At 41.9% G+C, this 25,105-nt stretch overlaps 2 protein-coding genes across 2 annotated transcripts in view; one reads left to right on the forward strand and one right to left on the reverse strand.

Moving 5' to 3' along the window:
- Nucleotides 1-10,084, forward strand: part of ERCC6L (ERCC excision repair 6 like, spindle assembly checkpoint helicase) — a 29,793-nt gene extending 19,709 nt beyond the window's left edge. Inside the window, exon 2 of the mRNA XM_061409722.1 lies at nucleotides 5,993-10,084. Coding sequence (XP_061265706.1) covers nucleotides 5,993-9,653 — 3,661 coding nt within the window. The 3' untranslated portion in view covers nucleotides 9,654-10,084. The remainder of the gene's footprint in view (nucleotides 1-5,992) is intronic.
- Nucleotides 10,085-15,619: 5,535 nt separating this feature from the next.
- PIN4 (peptidylprolyl cis/trans isomerase, NIMA-interacting 4) lies at nucleotides 15,620-24,852 on the reverse strand. Its single transcript, XM_061409724.1, has 4 exons — nucleotides 24,726-24,852; nucleotides 21,994-22,067; nucleotides 16,385-16,504; nucleotides 15,620-15,795 (listed from the first exon to the last, which is right to left on the reverse strand). The coding sequence occupies exons 1-4, from the start codon at nucleotides 24,766-24,768 to the stop codon at nucleotides 15,637-15,639; spliced, it is 396 nt and encodes a 131-aa protein (XP_061265708.1). The 5' UTR covers nucleotides 24,769-24,852; the 3' UTR covers nucleotides 15,620-15,636.
- Nucleotides 24,853-25,105: the final 253 nt, after the last annotated feature.

The following is a 25,105-nucleotide window of genomic DNA, read 5'->3' on the forward strand; positions in this document are numbered from 1 at the left end:
CGACCCCTTGGACTATACAGTCATGGAATTCTCCAGGCCAGAATACTGGAGTGGGTAGCCCTTTCCTTCTCCAGGGGATCTTCCCAACCCAGGGATCGAACCCAGGTCTCCCACATTGTAGGCAGATTCTTTACCAGCTGAGCTACAAGGGAAGCCCAAGAGTACTGGAGTGGGTAGCCTATCCCTTCTCCAGCGGATCTTCCCCACCCAGGAATCAAACCGGGGTGTCCTGCATTGCAAGTGGATTCTTTACCAACTAAGCTATCAGGGAAACCAAAAAAGGGTACATATTATCCACATGACTTATCACTGTTGATGTTGACCATAATCACCTGGGTGAGGTACTGTTTGCCAGGTTCTTCACTTTATTTTTGTTTTGGTTTTGGCCACACCACATGGTTTGTGGGATCTTAGTTCTCCGACCAGGGATCAAACCCGTGCCCCCTGCAGTGGAAGCACGGAGTCCTAACCACTGGCCCACCAGGAAATTCCCAGTTTCTTCACTTTAAAGGTACTTTTTTCCGCACTGCACTTTTCCATACTGTACTCTTTGGAAGGATGTTACTACGTGTACTTCATAGTTAAGTATTAGGAATTATGCTTCATTTTCCTGAGGGTAGAGTATCTGTATAAATTATTTGAAATTCTTCTGCACAGGAGATTTGCCTCATTTCCTATACTTATTCACTCATTTATATTGGACTAATATATCTGTGGACTCATGACTATTTATTTTCTACTTTGAGTTATAATCCAATACTACTTCATTGTATTGCTCAAATTGTTCTGGCTTTGACCATTGGGAGCTCTTTCATTTGGCACTTGTGTCTCTGACACACTCCTTTCATTGTGGGATGTTGTTTGTATTTGACCACTTCCTTACTTTCTGACAATACAGCATGCTCCAGGCTCATCTTATAGATTTCTTGCCATAACCCTAGAATGCCATTTTTCCAAGGAGGCCTGGTCCTTTTATTCGCAAATGGTACTAGAAGTAAAGATCTGGGTGCTTGATGTGCTTGTTACTGCTGGGGTTTCCTTGCTTCTAGGCCCTCTTAGCTGACAGAGCAAGGAAATATGTGTATATACTAACCCACGTATATCCACATGTCTGTAAATATTTTTAGGTGTAACTATCTGTGTTTATCTATCTAGATGGCATCACCGACCTGGACATGGGTTTGAGCAAGCTTTGGGAGTTGGTGATGGACAGGGAAGCCTGGCGTGCTGTAGTCCGTGGGGTCACAAAGAGTTGGACACGCCTGAGTGACTGAACTGAACTGATCTGTATTTATGTTGAACATGGGTTTATAGTGATGTTTCTAATTCTGATCCATTACCGCCTGGATCATTGTAACCTTCTCTTAACCAGTCTGTAAACTCCCATTCCAACAGTGAGAAACCTGGCTCCCACTATCTGCCATCCATTTACTTAATGCTTCAACTCTAGCATTCATGCATTTCAGTATCAGAACTTTTACGTCATACCCCCATGGGAAACAACTGTATCCTCTAGAGTACGTGCTTATGTTTCTTTTGGTTTTACTCTCACAGACTTGATTCATTTCCTAGGTTACTTAGGTCAGCACATTTTCCCTCCACCCTCTTCAGTGAGGTTGTTTCATACATTTGTAATACAGCTAGATGGTTTCATGGTGATTTTAATACAGTGTGTTAAATGTACTGATAGAGATGAACATATAGGGGAATATTGAGGTAGAACAACTGATGGGGGAGGGTAGGGATGAAAGGCATCCTAGAGGAACCACAGGTGAGGCCTGATTTTATTTTATTTTTTTTTAACATGGTTATTTTAGTTTATTAAATATATGACTATTTAAGATGGTTAACTGTTAAGCAATGGGACAGGTTTCTTTTTTTTAAACTTAAATTTATTTATTTTAATTAGAGGCTAATTACTTTACAATATTGTATTGGTTTTGCCATACGTCACCATGAATCTGCCACGGGTGTACACGTGTTCCCAATCCTGAACCCCCATCCCACCTCCCTCCCCATACCATCCCTCTGGGTCATCCCAGTGCACCAGCCCCAAGCTTCCTGTATCCTGCATCGAACCTGGACTGGCAATTCATTTCTTATATGATATTATACAAGTTTCAATGCCATTCTCCCAAATCATCCCCCACCTCCCTCTCCCACAGAGTCCAAAAGACTGTTCTATACATCTGTCTCTTTTGCTGTCTCGCATACAGGGTTATCATTACCATCTTTCTAAATTCCATATATATGCGTTAGTATACTGTATTGGTGTTTTTTTTTCTGGCTTACTTCACTCTGTATAACAGGCTCCAGTTTCATCCACCTCATTAGAACTGATTCAAATGTATTCTTTTTAATGGCTGAGTAATACTCCATTGTGTATATGTACCACAGCTTTCTTATCCATTCATCTGCTGATGGACATCTAGGTTGCTTCCATGTCCTGGCTATTATAAACAGTGCTGTGATGAACATTGGGGTACACGTGTCTTGAAATGTGGGTTCTGGACCAGAAGCATTAGCATCACCTGGCAACTTTGTAGAACTACAAATTCTTGGGCCTCACTACAGAATCAGAAAATCTGATGTTGGGGTCCAGCAATCTGTGTTTTAACAAGCCTTCCAGGAGATTGTGGAGAAGGCAATGGCAACCCACTCCAGTACTCTAGCCTGGAAAATCCCATGGGTGGAGGAGCCTGGTAGGCTGCAGTCCATGGGGTCGTGAAGAGTTGGACACAACAGAGCAACTTCACTTTCACTTTTCACTTTCATGCATTGGAGAAGGAAATGGCAACCCACTCCAGTGTTCTTGCCTGGAGAATCCCAGGGACGGGGGAGCCTGGTGGGCTGCTATCTATGGGGTCGCACAGAGTCGGACATGACTGAAATGACGCAGCAGCAGCAGCCAGGAGATTGTGCAGAACATTGAGAAACAGTGTCTTAAAGAATGAGTGAGGTCAGCTTGGAGAGGAGTATAGCCCAGAAGAGGAAGGTAGTGTGAGGCTAAGCTTTGGAGGACAAAGTAGTATGATGGGCATAAGAGGTTAAAAGAAAATGTTTGAGGCAGGAAGTGGCAGAAGTTAAGGCAGAGAGATCAGCAGTTCCTGGCTGTATCAGTCAGGGCCTGGAATGCCAGGCTACAGAGCTTAAACTTCATTCTTAGGCCATAGGAAGCCACTGAAGATTTTGTTGTTGTTGTTAACAGATTTGTTGAGGTACCATTCCATTCTCAAACTATAAAAGAGTACAGTTTAATAATTTTTAGTATGTTCACAGAGTTGTGCACCCCATCACCACAGTTAGTTTTAGAACATTTTCATCACCCTTAAAAGAAATTCCTTACCTTTCAGCCATCATACCCTCTCGTCCATGAATGCCCCAGCCACCAGCCCCTGGCAACCACTAATATACTTTCTCTGTGAATTTGCCTAACTTGGACATTTCATATAAACAGAATCATAAAATATATGCCCTTTTATGACTGGCTTTTTTATGTATAGTTGATGTACAATATTATGTAAGCTACAGGTGTATGATACAGTGATTCACAATTTTTAAAGCTTATATTCCATATATAGTTATTAGAAAATATTGGCTATATTTCCTGTGTTGTACAATATACCCTTGTAACTTATTTTATACCTGATAGTTAGTACCTCTTAATCCCTTACCCCTATGTTGCCCGCCACGACCCCCATTCCTCTCCCCAATGGTAACCACTAATTTGTCCTCTGTATCAGTGAGTGACTGGCTTATTGTTTCATGTAGCAAAATGTTTTTAAGACTCATTCATGCTGTAGCATTATTTCATTCCTTTTTATGGCTGCATATATTCCCTTGTATGGGTATATCACCTTTTTATCTGGTATATCATCATTTGATGGACATTTGTGTTATTTCCCCTTTTGGTTTAGTGAATAATATAATACTGCTGTGAACATTCATGTGCAAGATTTTCTGTGACCAAATGTTTTCATTTCTCTTGGGTATATACCTGGGAGTAGAATTCCTAAATTACATGGTAACTCTATGTGTAACTTTTTAAGGAACTGATGGACTAATTTCTGAAGCATTGATTCCATTTTACATTCCTACCAACAGTGTTATAGAGTTGCAATTTTTCCACTTTTTTGTTTTGCTGTCAACACTTGGTATTTTCTCTTTTTGATTCTAGTCATCCTAATGGGCATGAAGTGTTATTGTGGTTTTGGTTTGCATTTTCCCTAATGACTAATAATGTTGAGCATCTTTTCATGTGGTTGTAAGCTATTTGTATATCTTCCTTGGAGAAATAGTCAGATACTTTGCCCATTTTAATTGGGTTACTTGTCTTTTTTTGGGGGGGGGGGCGGGGTCTTAGTTCCCTGATGAAGGATTGAACCCAGGGCCATGGCAGTGAAAGTGTTGAATCCTAACCACTGGACCACCAGGGAAGTCCCTCTTTGTCTTTTAGTTATTGAGTTGTAAGAGTTCTTTATATATTCTAGGTACAAATCCTTTATCAGGTACAAGATTTGCAAGTATTTTCTCTCATTCCTTGGGTTGTCTTTTCACTTTCTTCATGGTATCCTTTGTAGCACAAATGTTTTTAGCTTTTATGAAGCCCAATTTATTTTTTACTTTGGTTGCACATGTGTTTGGCATCATATCTAAGAAACCATTGCCAAATCCAAGGTCATGACAGAGTTACACCTATTACACCTAACTTTCTTCTAAGAGTTTTGTGGTTTCAGCACTTATATTTAGGTCTTTGATTCATTTTGAATTAATTTTTGTGTATGTTGTGAGGTGGGGGACCAATTTCATTCTTTTGCACATGGATATTTACTTAAAAAGACTACTCTTTCCTCAGTGAATTGTTGTGGCACCCTTTCCAAATCTATCAACTGTAAACCACTGAAGACTTTTAAGCAAAGGACGGACAATTTCTTCTATGTTTTAAGACAGTATCTCTGACTCCTGTGCAGAGAATATGTTGGACGGGCCAAGAGTGGACATAGGGAAACCAGTGAGTAGGAAGTTGCAGTTATCCAATCCAGAGATGATGGTGACTTGGACCACAGTAGTGGTAGAGATGAGAGAGCAAGACACAGGTTATCTTTGGGAAATAAAGTTAGGAGGGCTTGGGGGACTGTTGGCTAAGGGACGAGGTGGTTAGAAAGAGAGAAAAGGCAAGGATCACTCATTTGGGTTGGAGTCAAGGATGATCTTTAGATTTTTAGCTTGTATGGCTGAGTGGATGTTACTGTCATTTATTACCATACAAACGGAGAAGCACGCCTTAAGAGGGGAAATAATAAGTTTAGTTTGGAATTAATTGAATTGGAGGTGCCTGTGAAACTTTCAAGTGGAGATGTACAGAAGGCAGTTGGAATATGGGTCTAGACTAGAGCTTGAGGGCAAGCCTTGGGTTGGAGAAAGTGTTTTGGGAGTTAGGAACACATAGGTGGGAGTGGCAGCTCTAGGAGACAATAAGGAGAAAGGAAAAGGAGTGAGAAGAGGGCTAGGACTGAGCCTTTGGGGAGGAAGAATAGGAACCTGAGAAAGACCCAGAGAGGAAATGGCCAGTGATGGGGGAGGAAACCAGGAGGAATCTATATGAATCCAGTGGAGGGAGGGATTTGCAAGGACAGAGTGATCAACCATGAAATGTATCACAGAGATCCAGAAAAATAAGGCCTGAGAAGTGCTTATGTATGTTCTTGTTTCCATGCTCCCACAATATAGGTTGGTTATTTCCTACAATTAGTACCTGAAGTTGTTGCTAGCAGGGTTTGGTGGATATTTGTGTCTTCTTAAGTGGTATCTTCTGTGCTAATCTTTCCCATCCTGAATTGAAGATATTGAAAGCTCAACTATGGTTTGGGTTCCAAAATGGACTCTAAAGCATTCTTAGACTGAATGTTCAATTTGTTTCCTTTCTTTCTAATCTTCTATCTATCAGTCTTTCTCTATGTATGCATAGCTTTTTTTAACCTTATTTTTACAGATACGTGAAGGAGGCCAAAGAAGCAACTAAGAATGGAGATCTGGAACAAGCACTTAAACTTTTCAACTTGGCAAAGGACATTTTTCCTAACGAAAAGGTGATGAGCAGAATCCAAAAAATACAGGAAGCCTTGGAGGAGTTGGCAGAACATGGAGATGATGAATTCATAGATGTGTGCAACTCTGGCCTGCTGCTTTATCAAGAACTGCATAACCAACTATATGAGTACCAGAAGGAAGGTATAGCTTTCCTGTACAGCCTGTATAGGGATGGAAGGAGAGGTGGCATTCTGGCAGATGATATGGGGTTAGGAAAGACTGTTCAAATCATTGCTTTCCTTTCTGGTATGTTTGATGCTTCACTTGTGAACCATGTGCTGCTGATCATGCCAACCAGTCTCATCAGCATATGGCTAAGAGAATTTGTCAAGTGGACTCCAGGAATGAGAGTCAAAACTTTTCATGGTCCTAGCAAGGATGAACGTACCAGAAACCTCTGTCGGATTCAGCAAAGGAATGGTGTCATTATCACCACATACCAAATGTTAATCAATAATTGGCAGCAGCTTTCCAGCTTGAATGGCCAGGAGTTTTTGTGGGACTATGTCATCCTTGATGAAGCACATAAAATAAAAAGCTCGTCTACCAAGTCAGCAATATGTGCTCGTGCAATCCCTGCCAGTAATCGCATCCTCCTCACAGGAACCCCAATCCAGAATAATTTACAAGAACTATGGTCCCTATTTGATTTTGCTTGTCAAGGGTCCCTGCTAGGAACACTAAGAACTTTTAAAATGGAGTATGAAAATCCTATTACTAGAGCAAGAGAGAAGGATGCTACCCCAGGGGAAAAAGCTTTGGGATTTAAAATATCTGAAAACTTAATGGCAATCATAAAGCCCTATTTTCTCAGGAGGACTAAAGAAGAGGTACAGAAGAAAAAGTCAAGCAACCCAGAGGTCCAGCTTAGTGAAAAGAGTCCAGATGTTGGTGCCATATGTGAAATGCCTTCCCTTTCCAGGAAAAATGATTTAATTATTTGGATACGTCTTGTACCTTTACAAGAAGAAATATACAGGAAATTTGTGTCTCTAGATCATATCAAGGAGTTGTTAATGGAGACACGCTCACCTTTGGCTGAGCTGGGTGTCTTAAAGAAGCTCTGTGATCATCCTAGGCTGCTATCTGCACGAGCTTGTGGTTTGCTGAATCTAGGAGCTGCCAAATTCTCTGTTCAGGATGAAATTGAAGGGGAAGATTCCTCAGATGTGGACCATATTGATCAAATAAGTGATGATACACTGATGGAAGAATCTGGAAAGATGTTATTTCTAATGGACCTGCTTAAGAAACTGCGAGATGAAGGGCATCAAACTCTGGTGTTTTCCCAGTCAAGACGAATTCTAAACATCATTGAGCGTCTCTTAAAGAATAGGCACTTTAAGATATTGCGAATTGATGGAACAATTACTCATCTTGTGGAACGAGAAAAAAGAATTAGTTTATTCCAGCAAAATAAAGATTACTCTGTTTTTCTGCTTACCACTCAAGTAGGTGGTGTTGGCTTAACACTAACTGCAGCAAGCAGAGTGGTCATCTTTGACCCTAGCTGGAATCCTGCAACTGATGCTCAAGCTGTGGATAGGGTTTACCGAATTGGACAGAAAGAAAATGTTGTAGTTTATAGGCTTATCACTTGTGGAACTGTAGAGGAAAAAATATACAGAAGACAGGTTTTCAAGGACTCATTAATAAGACAAACTACTGGTGATAAGAAGAACCCTTTCCGATATTTTAGTAAACAAGAATTGAGAGAGCTCTTTACAATTGAGGATTTTCAGAACTCTGCAACCCAGCTGCAGCTTCAGTCTTTGCATGCTGCTCAGAGGAGATCTGATAAGAACCTAGATGAACATATTGCCTTCCTGCACTCTTTGAGGATAGCTGGAATCTCAGACCATGATTTGATGTACACGCGTGACCTGTCTGTTAAAGAAGAGCTTGATGTGATCGAAGACTCTAACTATATTCAACAAAGGGTTCAGAAAGCTCAATTCCTTGTTGAATCCGAGTCTCAAAATACAGAGCTCTTAATGGAAAGACAAAAAATGGGGAATGAGGGCATCTGGCTGAGAGAACCTGTATATCAAACAAAGAAGAAACCTCCCAAAGTAAATAAACCACAGCCTCAGCCTTCATCTCATCTACCTATTTATCACACCCAGGAAGAAATCAGTTCTCTAATGGCCAGCGTAATCATTGATGATCTGCCCAAAGAGGATGAGAAAGATCTCTCCAGGATAAAGCTGAATGATACCATCCCACAAGATGGTAGGCACCCATGTATAATTACACTTAATGATGACTTTGTCACTACTTTACCCAAAGGGTGTGGAGATGTAGAAGAGATTTTCCCTGACTCTTTATCAGGGATGGCGCTACAAAAAGAGGCATCAAAAGAGGGGTTTATGCAGGAGTCAGAGCAAGAGAGCTCTCTGGCAAGTTTTAATTATTTACCTAGCAAGTCAGCCAGAGTTGATCTTGGACCAAATCTAGATCAACTAGAGGATGATGAGGTTTTACATCATTGCAATCCCTCGCCTGCTAATCCCAAAACAAAGGAATATCAAAGGCCAGAATCGAATGTATCTGTTATTAAAATAGCTGATGATGACTTAACAGCAGCCCACAGTGCACTGCAGGATGCTCAAGCAAATGAGGCCAAATTGGAAGAGGAACCTTTAGCCTCTTCAGGACAGTATGCATGTGATTTCAATCTTTTCTTGGAAGACTCTGCAGACAATGGACAAAATCTTTCCAGTCAGTTTTTGGAGCATGTGGAGAAAGAAAACAGCTTGTGTGGCTCTGCAGCTAATTCCAGAGCAGAGTCAGTGCATAGCAAAGCATGTCTCAGTGTGGATCTTTCTGAGGAAGATGATGAGCCAGAAGAAGTAGTTAATGTGAAAATCAGAAGAAAAGCCAGACGAATTGATTCAGATAATGAAGATGAACATACTTTTAAAGATACTTCAAGCACAAACCCATTCAACACATCTCCCTTCCCATTTTTATCTGTAAAACAGTTTGATGCCTCAACTCCCAAAAATGACATCAGTCTACCTGAAAGGTTCTTTTCACCTAAAATATCTGACAGTATAAATAAGTCTGTAAACTCTAGAAGATCCCTGGCTTCTAGGAGGTCTCTTATTAATGTGGTTTTAGACCACGTGGAAGATATGGAGGAAAGACTTGACAATAGCAGTGAAGCAAAGGTTGTTGAAGATTATCTGGAGGAAGGAGCAGAGGAAAGTGGTGACGAAGCCCCAGAGCATACAAAAGAAGATCCTTCCAGAGAAACACTGTCTTCAGAAAATAAATCCAGTCAGTTAAGTACATCTAAGCCTGGTGCTCTGGCTCAGGAGACCTCTCCAGGTGACCCTGAGCCTTTGTCTGATGGACAGTTGGTTGACTCTCCCCAGGATGAGGCAATGGAGGCTGTGAATGACTATGACACTCTTGTCTTGCATGGAAAAGAACTGAAAGAGTGTGGAAAAATACAGGAGGCCTTAGACTGCTTGGTTAAAGCACTTGACATAAAAAGCTCAGATCCTGAAGTCATGCTCATGACTTTAAGTTTGTATAAACAACTTAATAAAACTTGAGAATATAACCTGTTTTATAGTATTTTAGAGCAAAACTTGAGTATGAGGTAATTTGTTCCCATAATTGGATTCTTTGGGAGCATGAAGCCTTCAGGCTTAAGGTGAAAGAACTCAAAAAGTGAGTTTTTGTTCTAACTTTTTTTTGCAAATTTTGTGTTACTGCTTTCCTGCTCTTTTCCTGCTTTCCTGCTTTTCCTGCTCCTGCTTTCCCTCATAGATATATTTTGGTATTCTGAGCACTAGGTTAATATTTCTTTGCTCAGGTATTCTTATATTTTTCTTTTAGGCATACTCTGTAAACTTCATAGAACTATGTTATTTCTAGAGAAGTTTTTGTAACATTACTCTGGCCATTTTAAATTTTACTCTGAGAATGTCAATTTTGTATACCACAGTCCAGATATTAATAATATTAAAGTTACTTTTCTCAAGCATTTTTCATTGTTTCTTTCAGTGAGATGGTTGATATTGACAAATACATGTAAAAATCATTTAGGCAGAATTCTGTTATTAGTATTCCAGATCGAAGACCCACTTAACATACACTAGCATGTAGGCTGTTGGTTTACTACAGGCAGACTGGGATAAGGTACCTGGTGCTGGGCTGCTTTATCACTGGTGCCCTACCCTGGAGTCCCTTTGCAGACCATTTGGCCATCTGTCACCACCACCACCTGAGTTCTGACACATGCTAACACGTTATATCTTCAGGTTGTAGACTGAAAAGGAGTTTGGTTCCCTCCTAAAAACAAAAAGTGCAGCATAGCATTTTGTGCTCTATTACTGGAGAATTTATCAAGTACCATCTGTGTATTAGGTACTCTACATAGGTTTCTTGTTTAATCCTTACCGTAATCCTTTGAGGTCAAGGGTAGTATTTCCATTTTTTAATTGAAGAAATGGCTTGGTGAGACTGTGACCTGCCCAAGATCACACAGTAAGGGGTGAAATGGATTGTTAACCATGTGTTACCTAGTGACAAGCCAGTATAATAACTGAGCTGCTTTTACTCACAACATTTCTGACACCAAATGTGGGGTTTTTCCACACCTAGCAGTTCTCCATTTCTTTGCAGACACCAACTGGGTATTCTACAATTCAACTCAATTCTGACACTCCCTGGATTAGAGTCAAACTGCGCACAGGTTTAAGGACTCACTCCCATAAGACTGCCCTCACGTCAGGTGCCAGTTACTAGTATTAGGGTCCCATGTTATCCACACTTCTCTTCAGCTTGGCTACAAATTGAGGGTTCCTGAGGATGGCTGCTTCTTCAGGTTCAGTAATTTGTTTGAACAGCTCATAGAACTTAGGAAAACCTATTATTACTGGTCTTTATAACTATAACTCAGGAACAGCCAAATGAAAGATGCATGGGGCAAGGTGTGGAGAATGAGGTGTGTGTGAGCTTCTGTGTCTTCTCTGGGCATGGTCACACTTCCAGCATCTTGATGTGTTCACCAACCTGAAGCTCTCTGAACCCTGTCATTTAGAATTTTTTTTACAGAGGTTCCATTGTGTAGGTATGATTGTTTAAATCATTTAAATCACTGGCCATTGGTAAATATCTATTTCTAGCACCTCTCTTCTCCCTAGAGGCCAGGGAGTGAGGCCAAGAGTTCCAAGCCACTAATTAAGTCTTTCTGGTGACCAGTCCCCATCCTGAAGCTATTGAGGGGTCCTCAGCCACCAGTCATATCATTAACATAAAAAAGGCCAAATCACTACATAGATTCCAGGGGAGCCATGTTGCCAGTAACTAGGGACAAATATATATTTTTTTTATCACATACACACATGAAAGTTCCATGGATGGAGGAGCCTGGTAGGCTACCGTCCATGGGGTCGCAAAGAGTTGGACACGACTGAGCAAATTTACTTTCTTTCTATCGTTTCTTTTGGAGAGAAGGAAATGGCAACCCACTCCTGTGTTCTTGCCTGGAGAATCCCATGGATGGAGGGGCCTGGTGGGCTGTGGTCTACGGGATTGCAAAGAGTCGGACATGACTAAGCAACTAACACACACACACACACATGAAAGCTACTTGTAAATGACATGTAATACACGTTACTGTTATATGTATTATAAAATATATAGAATCTTGAAAAAGATGAGCTGAAGCTTAAATAATAGGTTATCTTCTGCTTTATTGACTATGCCAAAGCCTTTGACTGTGTGGATCACAATAAACTGGAAAATTCTTCAAGAGATGGGAATACCAGACCACCTGATCTGCCTCTTGAGAAATTTGTATGCAGGTCAGGAAGCAACAGTTAGAACTGGACATGGAACAAACAACAGACTGGTTCCAAATAGGAAAAGGAGTATGTCAAGGCTGTATATTGTCACCCTGCTTATTTAACTTCTATGCAGAGTACATCATGAGAAATGCTGGGCTGGAAGAAACACAAACTGGAATCAAGATTGCCGGGAGAAATATCAATAACGTCAGATATGCAGATGACACCACCCTTATGGCAGAAAGTGAAGAGGAACTCAAAAGCCTCTTGATGAAAGTGAAAGAGGCAAGTGAAAAAGTTGGCTTAAAGCTCAACATTCAGAAAACGAAGATCATGGCATCCGGTCCCACCATTTCATGGGAAATAGATGGGGAAACAGTGTCAGACTTTATTTTTCTGGGCTCCAAAATCACTACGGATGGTGACTGCAGCCATGAAATTCAAAGTCGCTTACTCCTTGGAAGGAAAGTTATGACCAACCTAGATAGCATATTCAAAAGCAGAGACTACTTTGCCAACAAAGGTTCATCTAGTCAAGGCTATGGTTTTTCCAGTGGTCATGTATGGATGTGAGAGTTGGACTGTGAAGAAGGCTGAGCACCGAAGAATTGATGCTTTTGAACTGTGGTGTTGGAGAAGACTCTTGAGAGTCCCTTGGACTGCAAGGAGATCCCACCAGTCCATTCTGAAGGAGATCAGCCCTGGGATTTCTTTGGAAGGAATGATGCTAAAGCTGAAACTCCAGTACTTTGGCCACCTCATGTGAAGAGTTGACTCACTGGAAAAGACCCTGATGCTGGGAGGGATTGGGGGCAGGAGGAGAAGGGGACGACAGAGGATGAGATGGCTGGATGGCATCACTGACTCGATGGACATGAGTCTGAGTGAACTCCGGGAGTTGGTGATGGACAGGGAGGCCTGGCGTGCTGCGATTCATGGGGTCTCAAAGAGTTGGACATGACTGAGCGACTGATCTGATCTGATCTGATTGATAGTACAAAACTTTTCTCTTACCAAAAGAAATTATTACAGGTGTCCCTCAAATCCAAGGGGGATTGCTTGCAGTATTTTCTGCAGATACTAGAGTCCACAGATGCTCAAGTTGCCCATATAAAATGATGTAGTATTTACATATATCCTACATACATTCTCACATGTATTATATTTTAAATCATCTCTAGATTACTTATACAACATAAATGTAAATTGCAAAGTTTGTAAATACAGTATAACTGCTATGTAAATAGTTGCCAGTGCATGGCAAATTCAAGTTTTACTTTTTGGAACTTTCTGGAAATTAAATATATTTTTGATTTGCAGTTGTTGAATCTGCTAATGCAGAACCATGGAAAGAGAGGGCCGACTGTTATTTTAGAGAGGATGATATGATTGAATATGTATCATTGAAAAAAATCCCATTGTTAATACTGTGATTCAGCAATTCATAGTCTGTATCTAACTCCAGTTTCAGTTTCCCTACAAGAACTGAATGACCGTTGTCATGCAAGTGCATCATTGGCTGTGTCCTATATCTTAAAGTTTTTCAGTCTCCCATCAAACACAAATGTTCATGAAAGTTCAGCTGATAAATTCTCTCCCTTGATATGAAAAAAAAGGTCCCCACGTGATTTATTTGCCTGCCAGGAGGCTTTCAGGGCCTGTGTCCATTTGATCTGAAGAGTAAGACTTAAAGGTCCTAGATGTATTTCTCACTGAAAAACAACAGTGCTTCTTGAGTACCTATAATGACAGTTGGGGGGGGGGGGGCACGGAATACATGTACATGGTAAAATGTTAAAACAGTATCTAAGGCAGGGATTTTTAAACTGAAGAATTCACATGTCTGAATCTGGATGGGAAGACTTACATCTCCCCCTCCTCCCCCTCTACTGTACTCTATCTGGAATTTGTTTCCTTTCATTATGAATGTTGGCAACAAAGTACAGAAATATTAGCAGTACCACAACTTTCTTGATAATAGAAATCAGAGATTCCATAGTTATTGCAGCTCTTTCAAAATACCATTGATATTCACCACCACAAAATCATGGTGGGTTTTATTTTTTAATTTTGGCCATGTTACATGGCCTGGAGGATCTTAGTTCCCTGACCAGGGGTTGAACCCAGGCCCATGGCAGTGGAAGTGCAGAGTCCTAATCACTGGACCACCAGGGAATTCCCTCACAGTGGTTTTTAGTCCTACCACTACATCTCAATGTATTAATAGAGCTATATAAAACAACTATTTTTTGATTACTCAATTTCAGTATAATTGATGTTCTTTGTAGTTTTATGTATTCATTTAAAATGAACAATCTTCAAAATTTTCTTCAAGATTTTCAGAATTTATAGCCCTTAGAGAGTGTTTTAAATGTGGTTTTAAAGCAGTTTCATCTGATACCTACTATTTTGATCATCCCTCTGTATGATGCTGCCATATCTATGTATTCTAGGGAGTGGGCAGCCTTTAGTCTGTTCAGTGGGGAATACTGCATGGAAGCACAGGTGGTCAGAAATGTCTAAAATGGGAAACTTAACTCTCTAAGGTGAACTGCTGCTATGTGGCATAATGTGGGTATGTCAAATGCAGCCGAGAGAGAACACAGTGTGTTCAAAAAATCACTGTTAATAATCACACAGTTGCACTCGCAAACTTTGATTTTTGAAGTAGTGTAGTATTTATAATATTTATATACTTTTTTGTTATGTCTTAAAAGTGGCATTTAAAAAATGTAGATACACAGAACATTGACCCTGGAGAGGACTGTCATAACGTAACCCATACATTTGAGGATGAGGGAATGTTTTTAGGTGGACATCCCTGTTTGTTTTTTTTTTTTTTTCTTTTTTGGCCTGTGGCTTGTGAGATCTTAGTTCTCTGACCAGGGATCAAACCCAGGCACCGGCAGTGAAAGCTCAGAGTCCTAACCACTGAATCACCAGGGAACTCTCACATTTTTCCCTTTAATCAGCAGTTGGTGAATGGCTACTGTTTAGTACAAAAAACTGACAGAAGAACTGAGTGTTTTTCGTCCAACAAATGTTTATTTAAAAAGAGTTAATGTTGAATGGCCATTATTGAATGGCCATAATGTTGAATGTGCCATGTGCTATGTTATGACACTGGAGCTAATAACAACTGTCCTGGCAGATCATGTTGGCTACCTTATAAAACAAGTGTCTAGGAACTTATTTTATGATTTTCATATGCTAATCCATCTATTCAATATCCAATTCAGTCTGAATTGTATGAGCTGATATTTGACTTTTCTAGAGAAGCTTTCTAAATTAATTTATGGGATATAGTGAGAATCAGATAAAGCAGTTCTTGGAGGGAATGGACTAACAGGTTTAAAAGGAGTCTGCTTGACTTATCTTAGAGAAGTGAAGTGAAGTCGCTCATTCGTGTCCGACTCTTTGTGACCCCATGGACTGTAGCCTACCAGGCTCCATCCATGAGATTTTCCAGGCAAGAATACTGGAGTGTGTTGCCATTTCCTTCTCCAGAGGATCTTCCCGACCCAGGGATCGAACCTAGGTCTCACACATTGCAGGCAGATGCTTCACCGTCTGAGCCACCAGGGAAGCCCATCAACTAAATACCTACTGTTGTGCATACCAACCTTTACCCACCTGATTTTGTACCCACAAACCCACAATGACAGAGTTCATAAAATACAATGCTTATTCAATACCTTTTAAAGAAATAATGTATAAAACATATGTAGTCTTTCATACAATTTTATTTTCTCCCTTCAACCATTATAATATGATACCCAAATTTTGTCTTTACTGGAGGGTCTGTAAACACAGGCTTATCCAGCACACTTATAGGCAAGGCGAATGCTGCTTCTTGAAATGGTCCGACCATGGACCCTCTGGTCATCCAACCCAAGTCACCCTGGAAAATCCAAAAGATATGTGATATCAAGTGGCCCCGAAGAGGGAACAGTTCTACTGTAACTTGAAAACTTCCCAACATGAATGCTAAGGTTCCTAGGTTTATTCTTCTGGGCTGGAGAGAAGACGACTCAATGGGCTCAAAATGGGGAAGAGGTCCAACCCCAGGCTGCACACACAAGCACTCACAATGTTGCTGGGTGTCTACTCTGTACTTAGTCACTCGGTTGTGTCTGACTCTGTGACCCCATGGACTGTAGCCCTCCAGGCTCCTCTGTCCATGGAATTCTCCAGGTAAGAATACTGGAGTGGGTTGCTGGCTGCCCTCCTCAGGGGAACTTCCCAACCCAGCAATCAAATCCAGGTCTCATTGCAGGTGGATTTTTTACCATCTGAGCCACCAGGGAAGCCCTAGTTATCTGTTAGCTGTGTAAATTTGGTTGCCACGGTTTAGACAAAACTGTTCACAAGTTGGACATTTCTGCTTTTAAGATCTTTAAGATATGCCTAAAACTAATGGCAAAACAGAAATAATCCCTACTGCTGTGTGTCCTCCATGAGAGACATTTTAAATGATGAGTGCACCATACCCCTTGCCTGGCTTTATCTTCACTATATTGTGCAGCCACTTCATTGAATTTCATTCCAGACTTTAACTTTTCCATGGCTTCCAAGATTTTTCCATGTTTTTCACACAGAATGTGTCTGACCTACAAGGAAAAAACATGTTCATGTAATACCTGGAGACCCAAACGATTTCCTTCCTCACAATACAGCAGTCACATCGGGATTACCCCCATACTAGTGGGGAAAAAAATGCATTCACTCATGGCAATGGAAAATCCTGGAAGTCTGCCCAAGTGGGCAATAGCCCAATGGGGCAAAACCCCATTTCCTGTATAAGACAGTATCTTAGAACTCGGATTTAGATGGAAAATGGGCACCTGGCTGTGGAATGTTCCCATCCTTTACCATGTACCTCAATGGTACATGAGGAGGAGGAAACATGATAATGGTTGAGAGCTGGGTACTGGAGTCAAATCCCCACTCTCCTGTATGGTCTTAGGCATGTTTTAAATCTCTAAATGTTTTCCCATTTGTGCACTGAAATAACAGTAACTGTGTTGTGAAGACTGAGATAATGCAGCTAGCACTCAATAAAGGTTACCTATTAATTTATCAGAGGTAGAATGATATGAAAAAAACCCGCAAAGAAATACTTTTTACCAAGAGAGGCCAATTGTATAAAGCCCCTCCACAATTTAACACTTAGAAAAAGAATCATATGTTGAATTTTAAGAATACTCAACCCTAAAAAAGTGTTCAAATGCAACTTATGTTTATATAAAGTCATGTTTTTAAAAAAATCACTATGTCCTTAGAAATGCTTTTGTCAAGATATGTTTTGTAGGATTTCCCATTTCTCATTCAAACAGAATCCATTATTCATTTCTTATTATAGGTGATACACTAGGATAGGGCCTAAAGATGTCTCCCTTATAAATTTAGAGACAGACAAACCATGTCCTCAGGGTTCAGTTAGTAAAACTGGGGATGACAGAATCCTGGACTGGAGAGCTACACAGAAGACACACAGCAAAGAAAAGAATGTGTCAAAAAGCAGGGCTCAGAGAGGCAAACCTCTATAGAATGTGTCCAGCACTGCCTAGGGGAGACAGGGACAATCTGGACACTAGAGAGAGACATGTTGGGGGATAAGGATGGTTCCTCAGACTGTATCTTAGCCTGGCTAAAACTTCTTCTCCACTGTTTCCCTCTTTCTGCTTTTACATTCACAAAGCAAACCTGGTTCAATGACTGGGAAAGTGCACACAGCATTTGTGATCACAGAAAGGGGATCCCATCTATCACTTTATAAATGAATAAGCAAGTATTCTGGTTTTACATAGTTTGACGGGTTAGACAAAATGAGTCTGTAGTACCTGTGGAGTTTGCAAGTGTGACTGACCAACTGGCAACTGTATGAGACTGACATCTTAGAAGAGAGCCAAGGGTCTTTCCTAGCAGTGGTTAAGACTCCATGCTGTCAATGCAGTGGGCCTGGGTTCGATCCCTGGTCGGGGAACTAAGATCCTTCATGCCTGGTGGTGCAGACAAAAGATTAGAAAAAAGAGAGCCAAGCTCCAGAGAGAATGTGGGAGTGATGAGCATGGAGGTAGCAGCTGATGCTATGGGAGGTGATGGATCACCCAAGGAGGCTACACAGAACGAGAAGAAGTACACAGAATGAGAAGAAGAGGAAAGTACACTCAAGACTCATTGGTGGAGAATATTGGTGTTTAAACAATAAGCAAAGAAAGAAGCTCAACAAGCATAATAAAAAGAACCAGACAGGTAGAGAGAAAGGTGTGTTAACATAAATCAGGCAAGAGAAAGTTTCAAGGAGGAAATGGGCAACAGGGTTAAATGCTGCAGAATGATGAGGATCCGGATCCTTAGCAAAAGCTGTTTCAGAAGAGCAGTAAGTGAAAAAGCCAGGGTGCAGCAGCTGACGGAGGAAATAATGGGAAGCAGGACAGTAATGAGGGTGGTGGTGGTGGTTAGTTGCTCAGTCGTGTCTGACTCTTTGCGACCCCATGGACTGTAACCTGCCCGGCTCATCTGTCCATAGGATTTCCCAGGCAAGAATACTGGAGTGGGTTGCAATTTCCTTCTCCAGGGGATTTTCCTGACCCAGGGATCGAACCCCCGTCTCCTGCTTGGCAGTCAGATTCTTTACTGCTGAACCACCAGGGAGCTGCAATGTGGGTAGGGTTCCCCCAACTAACTGAGTTAGAAAAGGAGAAAGGGCTCTGGTCAGAGGGAAAGAGTCACATACATTAATATATTTTAAAGATCCCTGGGTATATTTTCAGAATGAAGGGAAAGATGCAGTAAAGAGGGAAAAGTTGAAGACAGCAAAGAAAGAGGGTAGGGATAAATGAAGGAGCGAGGCTAGGCATTCAGAGCACTGCTGGAAAAATTAGTTAGCCTTAAAAGAAGAGAGGTAAGAAGAATGAGGAGGGAGGTGTGGTGAAGATAACTTTGCTGGTCAATGAGTTCCTGACTATAGGTCTGGTTTCCATTTTCTTGTGACAATTATAACAATATTTCAGTTATTGAGTACTTAATACTAACTGTGCTAAGTGCTTTACATATGTGATCTCATGAAATCTTCACACCAACCCTGTGAGACTGAATCAGTGTTTCTCAACCTTGGCACATGTCAGAGTCACCCCAAGAGCTTCTAAAAAATATACCAAGATCTAGTCCCCACCCCTAGAGACTGTGAGGCAGCTGGTCTGGGGTAGATCCCTAGGCATGAAGACTCAGAAGCTCTCCAGGTGAAGTTGATGTATACGAGGGTTGAGAACCACTGGACAAAGCTGTCTGCTGATTGACTGGAGGAGGGTGGTGGATGGCTTGAGGCAAATGGCAAGGGATCTCCGTGCAGTTCTGATGGCCCAGATCAGGGTACAGACCAGGAATCAGTGGCCCCAACCCCCGAGGCTGTGTGACTCTCCAGTGGGCTCCAGCAGTTCTGGGTTTGAGTGTAAAGAAGGAGATCACTGGATTGATCCTGAGTTGTGGTCTGGCAGATAGACGTAGTGGATCACCAAAAGGAAAGGAGTCAGGGCTCCATGATCCATCTAGTTTCCAGCCTATAAGACATACAGGGCTCAGAGAACAGACACAAAGCCTGGGAGAAGGTGAAGCACAGGGCAGGCTAGAGGGCCTAGAGGTCTGTGCGTGGAGAGGAACAGAACAGGATTGGGGGAGGTGGGAAACAAGAGGAAGGAAGGAAGCTGTGATGGGAAGGTAGGTTTCAGAATCTGGGCAGCTCTAGTGACACAGGGCAGGGCTGGGTTCAAGAGTGCGGTCTAGAGCAGAATGGCAGGTGTGGAAGGAGCCTAGATCCTAAAAGGCTGAAGGGTTTGGGGTCCCTCTGCTACTGGGGCCTTCACAAACACTGGAGACAAACCAGCCATCCCCTAGCAGGTGAAAAGTTCAACATACTACTCTCATGTGTCCGTGGAACACTATTCAGTAATACAAAGAACAGACTGTGGATACACACAACAAGTGGAATGAAATCTCCAGAGGTTTATGGTGAGTGAAAAAAGCCAACCCCGAAAGGCTACACACTGTATCATTCCACTTACATAGAAATTATAAAATTATAGAAATTGAGAAGAGATGAGCTGCTGCTCTGAGATCATGGAGGGCAGGGGTAGGGGATCCAGGGGGGAAGTGGGTATGGCTATAAAAGGGCAACAGGAGGGATGATGGAAATGTCTGGATCTTGATTGTAGCAATGTCAACCTCCTGGTTGTGCTAATGTACTAGGGTTTTGTAAGATGTTACCATTGGGAAAACAGGATAAAAGGTATAGTGCTAAGTCATTTCAATTGTGTCCGACTCTTTGCGACCCTATGGACTGTGGCCCGCCAGCCTCCTCTGTCCGTGGGATTATCCAGGAAGAATACTGGAGTGGGTTGCCATGCCCTCCTCCAGGGGATCTTCCTAACCCAGGGATTGAATCCATGTCTATTACATCTCCTGCACTAGCAGGCGGGTTCTTTACCACTAGCACCATCTGGAAAGCCCCTGACAAAAGGCACATGTACATGTATAAAAAGTACATCTATCCTACAACTGAATGTGAGTCAAAAATTATTTCAAAAGGAAAAGTTTAACAAAAGAGTTTAACCTTAACTGACTTTCCTAGCTAATTGATGCTTTCAAACTGGTGTTGAAGACTCTTGAGAGTCCCTTGGACAGCAAGGAGATCAAACCAGTCAATCCTCAAGGAAATCAACCCTGAATATCCACTGGAGGGACTGATGCTGAAGCTGAAGCTCCAATACTTTGGCCACCTTATGCAAAGAGCCAACTCATTGGAAAAGACCCTGATGCTGGGAAAGATTGAGGGCAGGAGGAGGAGGGGGTGACTGAGGTTGAATACCATCACTGACTCAATGGATATGAATTTGAGTGAACTCTGAGAGATGGTGATGGACAGGGAAGCCCGGCATGCTGCAGTCCATGGGGTCACAAAGAGTCAGACAGAACTGAGCGACTGAACAACAACCACCTTTCCATATACCTCAAATATAGCCACACTGAACTTATTTTTGTTTCCAGAAAGGGCAAGATGCCTCTTTAAAGCCACTTGTTCAGTTGGATGCCTGGACAAAGTAGCTGGCTTGCATTTAGGCACCATGTTTTATGAAAATTATCTTTGGATACCAGAATCCCACTTCACATGGTGGGATGTTCATATGAGAATGAAGGTCAACTATACATGAAAAGCAAATTCATGTCTCCCGTCTCTCTATCTTTCTATGGGTTCACTGAGTAGAAAAGTGGGCAGAATGGCCCTCTCTATTTACATTTGCTCTTTTTTTGGCTGCATACGTATAGGTGCATTTATATGCTACAACTCCACTGTAGCTCTTCTCATATAGCAATAAAATTTCTTTCTTTACCTAACTGCTCCCAACTAGACTGTAATAACACGGAGCATCTCTTACCTGTTTTTTTTTTTTTTAATACCCAGAATTTAGTACACTGCTTGGCACAGAGCAGATGTCACTAAATCCTTAAGGAATGAATGAATCAAAGTATGGAATCCCACATCCTGACTAAAACATGGAAATCGCCTTTTTATGTAGCATTAAACAGTATAATTCTATTTCAGATTATATTATCCCAGGGCAGACATACCTCTGGCACTATGTCAGGAACTTCAATTAATTATTTGCAATTGTCTCCCACCTTAATTTTCATGGTCAGGGCTCTGGCTTGTAGCTCACCAGTGGGGAAGCTGTCTAATGAGACCCATGCCTTTGCCTGCTCATCTCAGCTCTTGGTTTTGTCAAGTAGTATTTCATTCTGAGAAATAACTCATTCACTTACTTGGAAAGACTTAATACATTTTAAGGAAAAATACTCGAGTATGAAGAATTTCTGGATGTCTGAGAAAACATTTAAGAAATATTTAAAAGGAATTACTTTTCGTAAGCGAGTGATCTATTATTTTCCACTTTTGTGTTATCTTGATCTTCTATCAGTATTAGGCTAGCCTTAGGATGAGTTAAGCACGCTTTCTTTTCCTTTTATGTGTACCAAAATAACAGATGTATATGTTATTTATATTTAAAATGAAAAAAAAAAAAAAAAGGAACGAGTAGCTCACCTTTACTGCATTGCCACCACCTTTGGGACCCTGAGCCTTCTTCTCAGAACTCTCACTCCCAGAGGCTGCTTTTCCTTTAGAGAAGAGATGACAAGTACTCATTTAAACTACACTTTCACCTTATTACTCAACACAACAGGAGTTGATACTTCCATCACAGCACCAAGCTTTAAAAGGGAACTCTGCAGACACTTTACATCAAGCTAAATTAACCTGTAACTCACCTCTTAAAACAAATTTGTGCCCTACAAAAACCCTTCAAGGAAAATGGATACACAAGTGAGTGTGCTAATAGTTGAATGGGAGCACCAAAAACCTGGCCTGGATTCTCTAGACCCAGTTTGAAATCCTGCCTTCCAAGAGCAAACCTTGGAGCTCTTGTGAGATTTCCAATAAGCACTGCAGCTATGTACTTGGATACTCACAATTATAGTAGGTAAAATGTCCAAGAATATATTTTAAATAAAGATCAAATTTCCTACCACCCATATTTGGCTAAAGAATACATTCATGTCCAAACTCCTGGAGTCAATGACATTGCCTACTGATAACCTTCCTAAGAAGTTATCAATATTCAGATTAACACAACGGGCAGTATTTTACTTTTTATTACTGTGTCATTTTGCTACTATGCCAATTTCTGTGTTAATGGCAGCATATTTACTGTTCGAGGTTGATGTTCCTAAGAACTACTGTTGGTTTAAGTGTTCAGTTCATAAACATTTCCTAAGTAACTAAGTTCCAGGCACTGGAGATACAAAAATGAACAAGCCATGGCATAATACCTTCCTTCAGGGGGCTCATATACTACTGGGGAAGATCGTTATATAAAAGATCATTTCAGGAGAATGAGCTATGCTCTATAAATAGGGGGCTGTGGAAGCACAGAGGTACATTTTAGCCAGTTAGAGAAGGTTTCCTGGATGAGTAGGAGCTGAACAGGCAAAGACAGGACAAAGGTGAGGAGAATTCCAGGGTAGGGGAACAGTGTAGTATGTGGAGGAAACTACGGACGAAGCCAAATCTGAAGTGGGAGTGCTGTGAGATGAACCCAGGGGAGGTGGCTGAGGGTTAGGGCATGAAGGCCTTTGGGCTCCATTAAGGAACTTGGAATTTATCCTAGAAGTAACGGGGACCCATTGAAATTTTATTCGGGAGACTCCATCCTGTCTTAGGAACCCCAATGCCAAGCACCCAAAAGTTGTTCAATAAATGTTCCACAAAACTGAAAATCCAAAATGCCAACCACCAAATGCCTAAGAAAATGTTACTGCCAAAGGAGTTGTATTACACTAAACTCTTATTTTCTCTAGAACAATGATGCCTTCCAGTCATCCCACCCTCTGCCCCAATGGATGATATCTTCTGAATGCCCCTTTACTCCCTCTGACTGAGGACTCTGGCAGCAACTTCAGGCTTCCTTTCCACCCTCACTACTGCCCTAATCTTGGATGACTTCACCATCTATTCAGAGGAATCATCCAACAGCCTAACCTCACACTTCTAGACCTCCCTCCCAAATACCCATGCCTTTTACTCCAGGCCACCTGTTCCCAGAGGCACGTGATGAAACTGTGCCACTCACAACTAATTCAATCTCTAGCTACATCTTTCTGTTCTTCCAGCCGTCTCATGCCTCATTCCCACAACACAAGTTCTTTAATGTCACAGAACCACCTCCTCCCTCCCCCCATTCAGTTCCTTTATCCTCCTATGTTCTCCTATGCTATCAAACTTCTCCTTCCCTTCCCAGTCTGGATCCCATGCTTGATCATCTTAACTGTGTCCCCAGTGGCACTCTTAATTCCCTTGGGTTGCTTTCCTTCTACTATCATTGTCCAACAAAACCTCAACGTTGGCTACAGGTTATACTTAGCTCTTCTCAATCTTGTATTGTGCCAGTTATATGAAGAAGTGAAGTGAAGTGAATTCGCTCAGTCGTGTCCGACTCTGCGACCCCGCGGAATGTAGCCTACCAGGCTCCTCTGTTCATGGGATTCTCCAGGCAAGAGTACTGGAGTGGGTTGCCATTTCCTTCTCCAGGGGATCTTCCCAACCCAGGGACTGAACCCGGGTTTCCCGCATTGGAGGCAGATGCTTTAACCTCTGAGCCACCAGGGAAGCCAGTTATATGGTACTAGGTAAATCATGACTGAGCAGACTGTGTCCTCTACAAATTCACGGCCTTCAATTTTAAGCTCTCAGCCCTAAGGGCAATCCTTTTTTAAGTGTTTCATCCCCTCTCACCACCCCAATGACTATTCCAAATGCTTACCACTCTCCTCAAGACCCCTACTCAGTACTTGTCTTGCTGTTTTAAAAACTACCCTTGCCTTCCACTTTTTACCACATCTATCTTCATCTCTGTGACGTCAAGCTTAAGATGTCCCTTCTCCTACTCAAAGTCAACTGCTCTACCTCTTTTCTCCCAAATTTCATTACCCTGTAGCTTTACCTAACTAATGGATCCTTCATGACAGCCTCACTCCCAAGTTTTGCCCATTTGGAAGAAACTAACAAAATCAAACTTTCTTGTAATCCTTTCTCCTCTTCTATCCACCATCTAATCCCCATGCTTTTAAATCAAAACTGAAGTCCGTATTGACTGTTTCTAACTAATCACTTCCTGGTCAGTCCAACCCGCTGCCTCCGCCCCGGACCCCGGCGGTCTGCTCCCTCCGCCTTGCTTCTCACCCAACCCCATTTCTTCTTGGTTTCTCTGGCTGCTCTACCTTTTCCCCCTTTTCCAGAACCGCTTTTTCCTTTCGGGGGCATTTCCAAAGTCTGCCGTTGAACTCTCAACTGCTTAGGTTGCCGCACAAAGCCCCTTCAGGCCCCACTGGTGTGTCCTAAACATAGGCCAGAAAGCTGCATCACAATTGGCCATCCTTACCGTGGCTCCGGAAGCAGGCATATCTTGGGGCAGGCCCGGTCCTTTGACTCTTGGGCCAATGGGGCTGAAGCTCGGACGGGGTAGAGGGGCGGAGCCAAAGGCTGGGCGGGGGCAGGAAGCCACGCCTCTGTGCTTTTTGTGGCTTCTTTCACACGTCCTTCTTTTGCGCCCTTTCCCCAACTGCCCTACGCACTTCCTCCACGCGTGCATAGTGGAAGC

This window comes from Bos javanicus, chromosome X (genome assembly GCF_032452875.1).
Source record: "Bos javanicus breed banteng chromosome X, ARS-OSU_banteng_1.0, whole genome shotgun sequence".
NCBI lineage: Eukaryota > Metazoa > Chordata > Mammalia > Artiodactyla > Bovidae > Bos > Bos javanicus.

Excerpts from the sequence above, each read along its gene's own strand:
- PIN4 (XM_061409724.1), bottom strand. The coding sequence starts at position 24,768 with ATGCCCCCGAAAGGAAAAAGCGGTTCTGGAAAAGGGGGAAAAG. Across the intron at positions 16,505-21,993 it reads GTGGTGGCAATGCAGTAAAG|GTCAGACACATTCTGTGTGA; the intron begins GTGAGCTACTCG and ends TTTTCCTTGTAG. Across the intron at positions 15,796-16,384 it reads AAGATAAAGCCAGGCAAGGG|GGTGACTTGGGTTGGATGAC; the intron begins GTATGGTGCACT and ends TGGATTTTCCAG.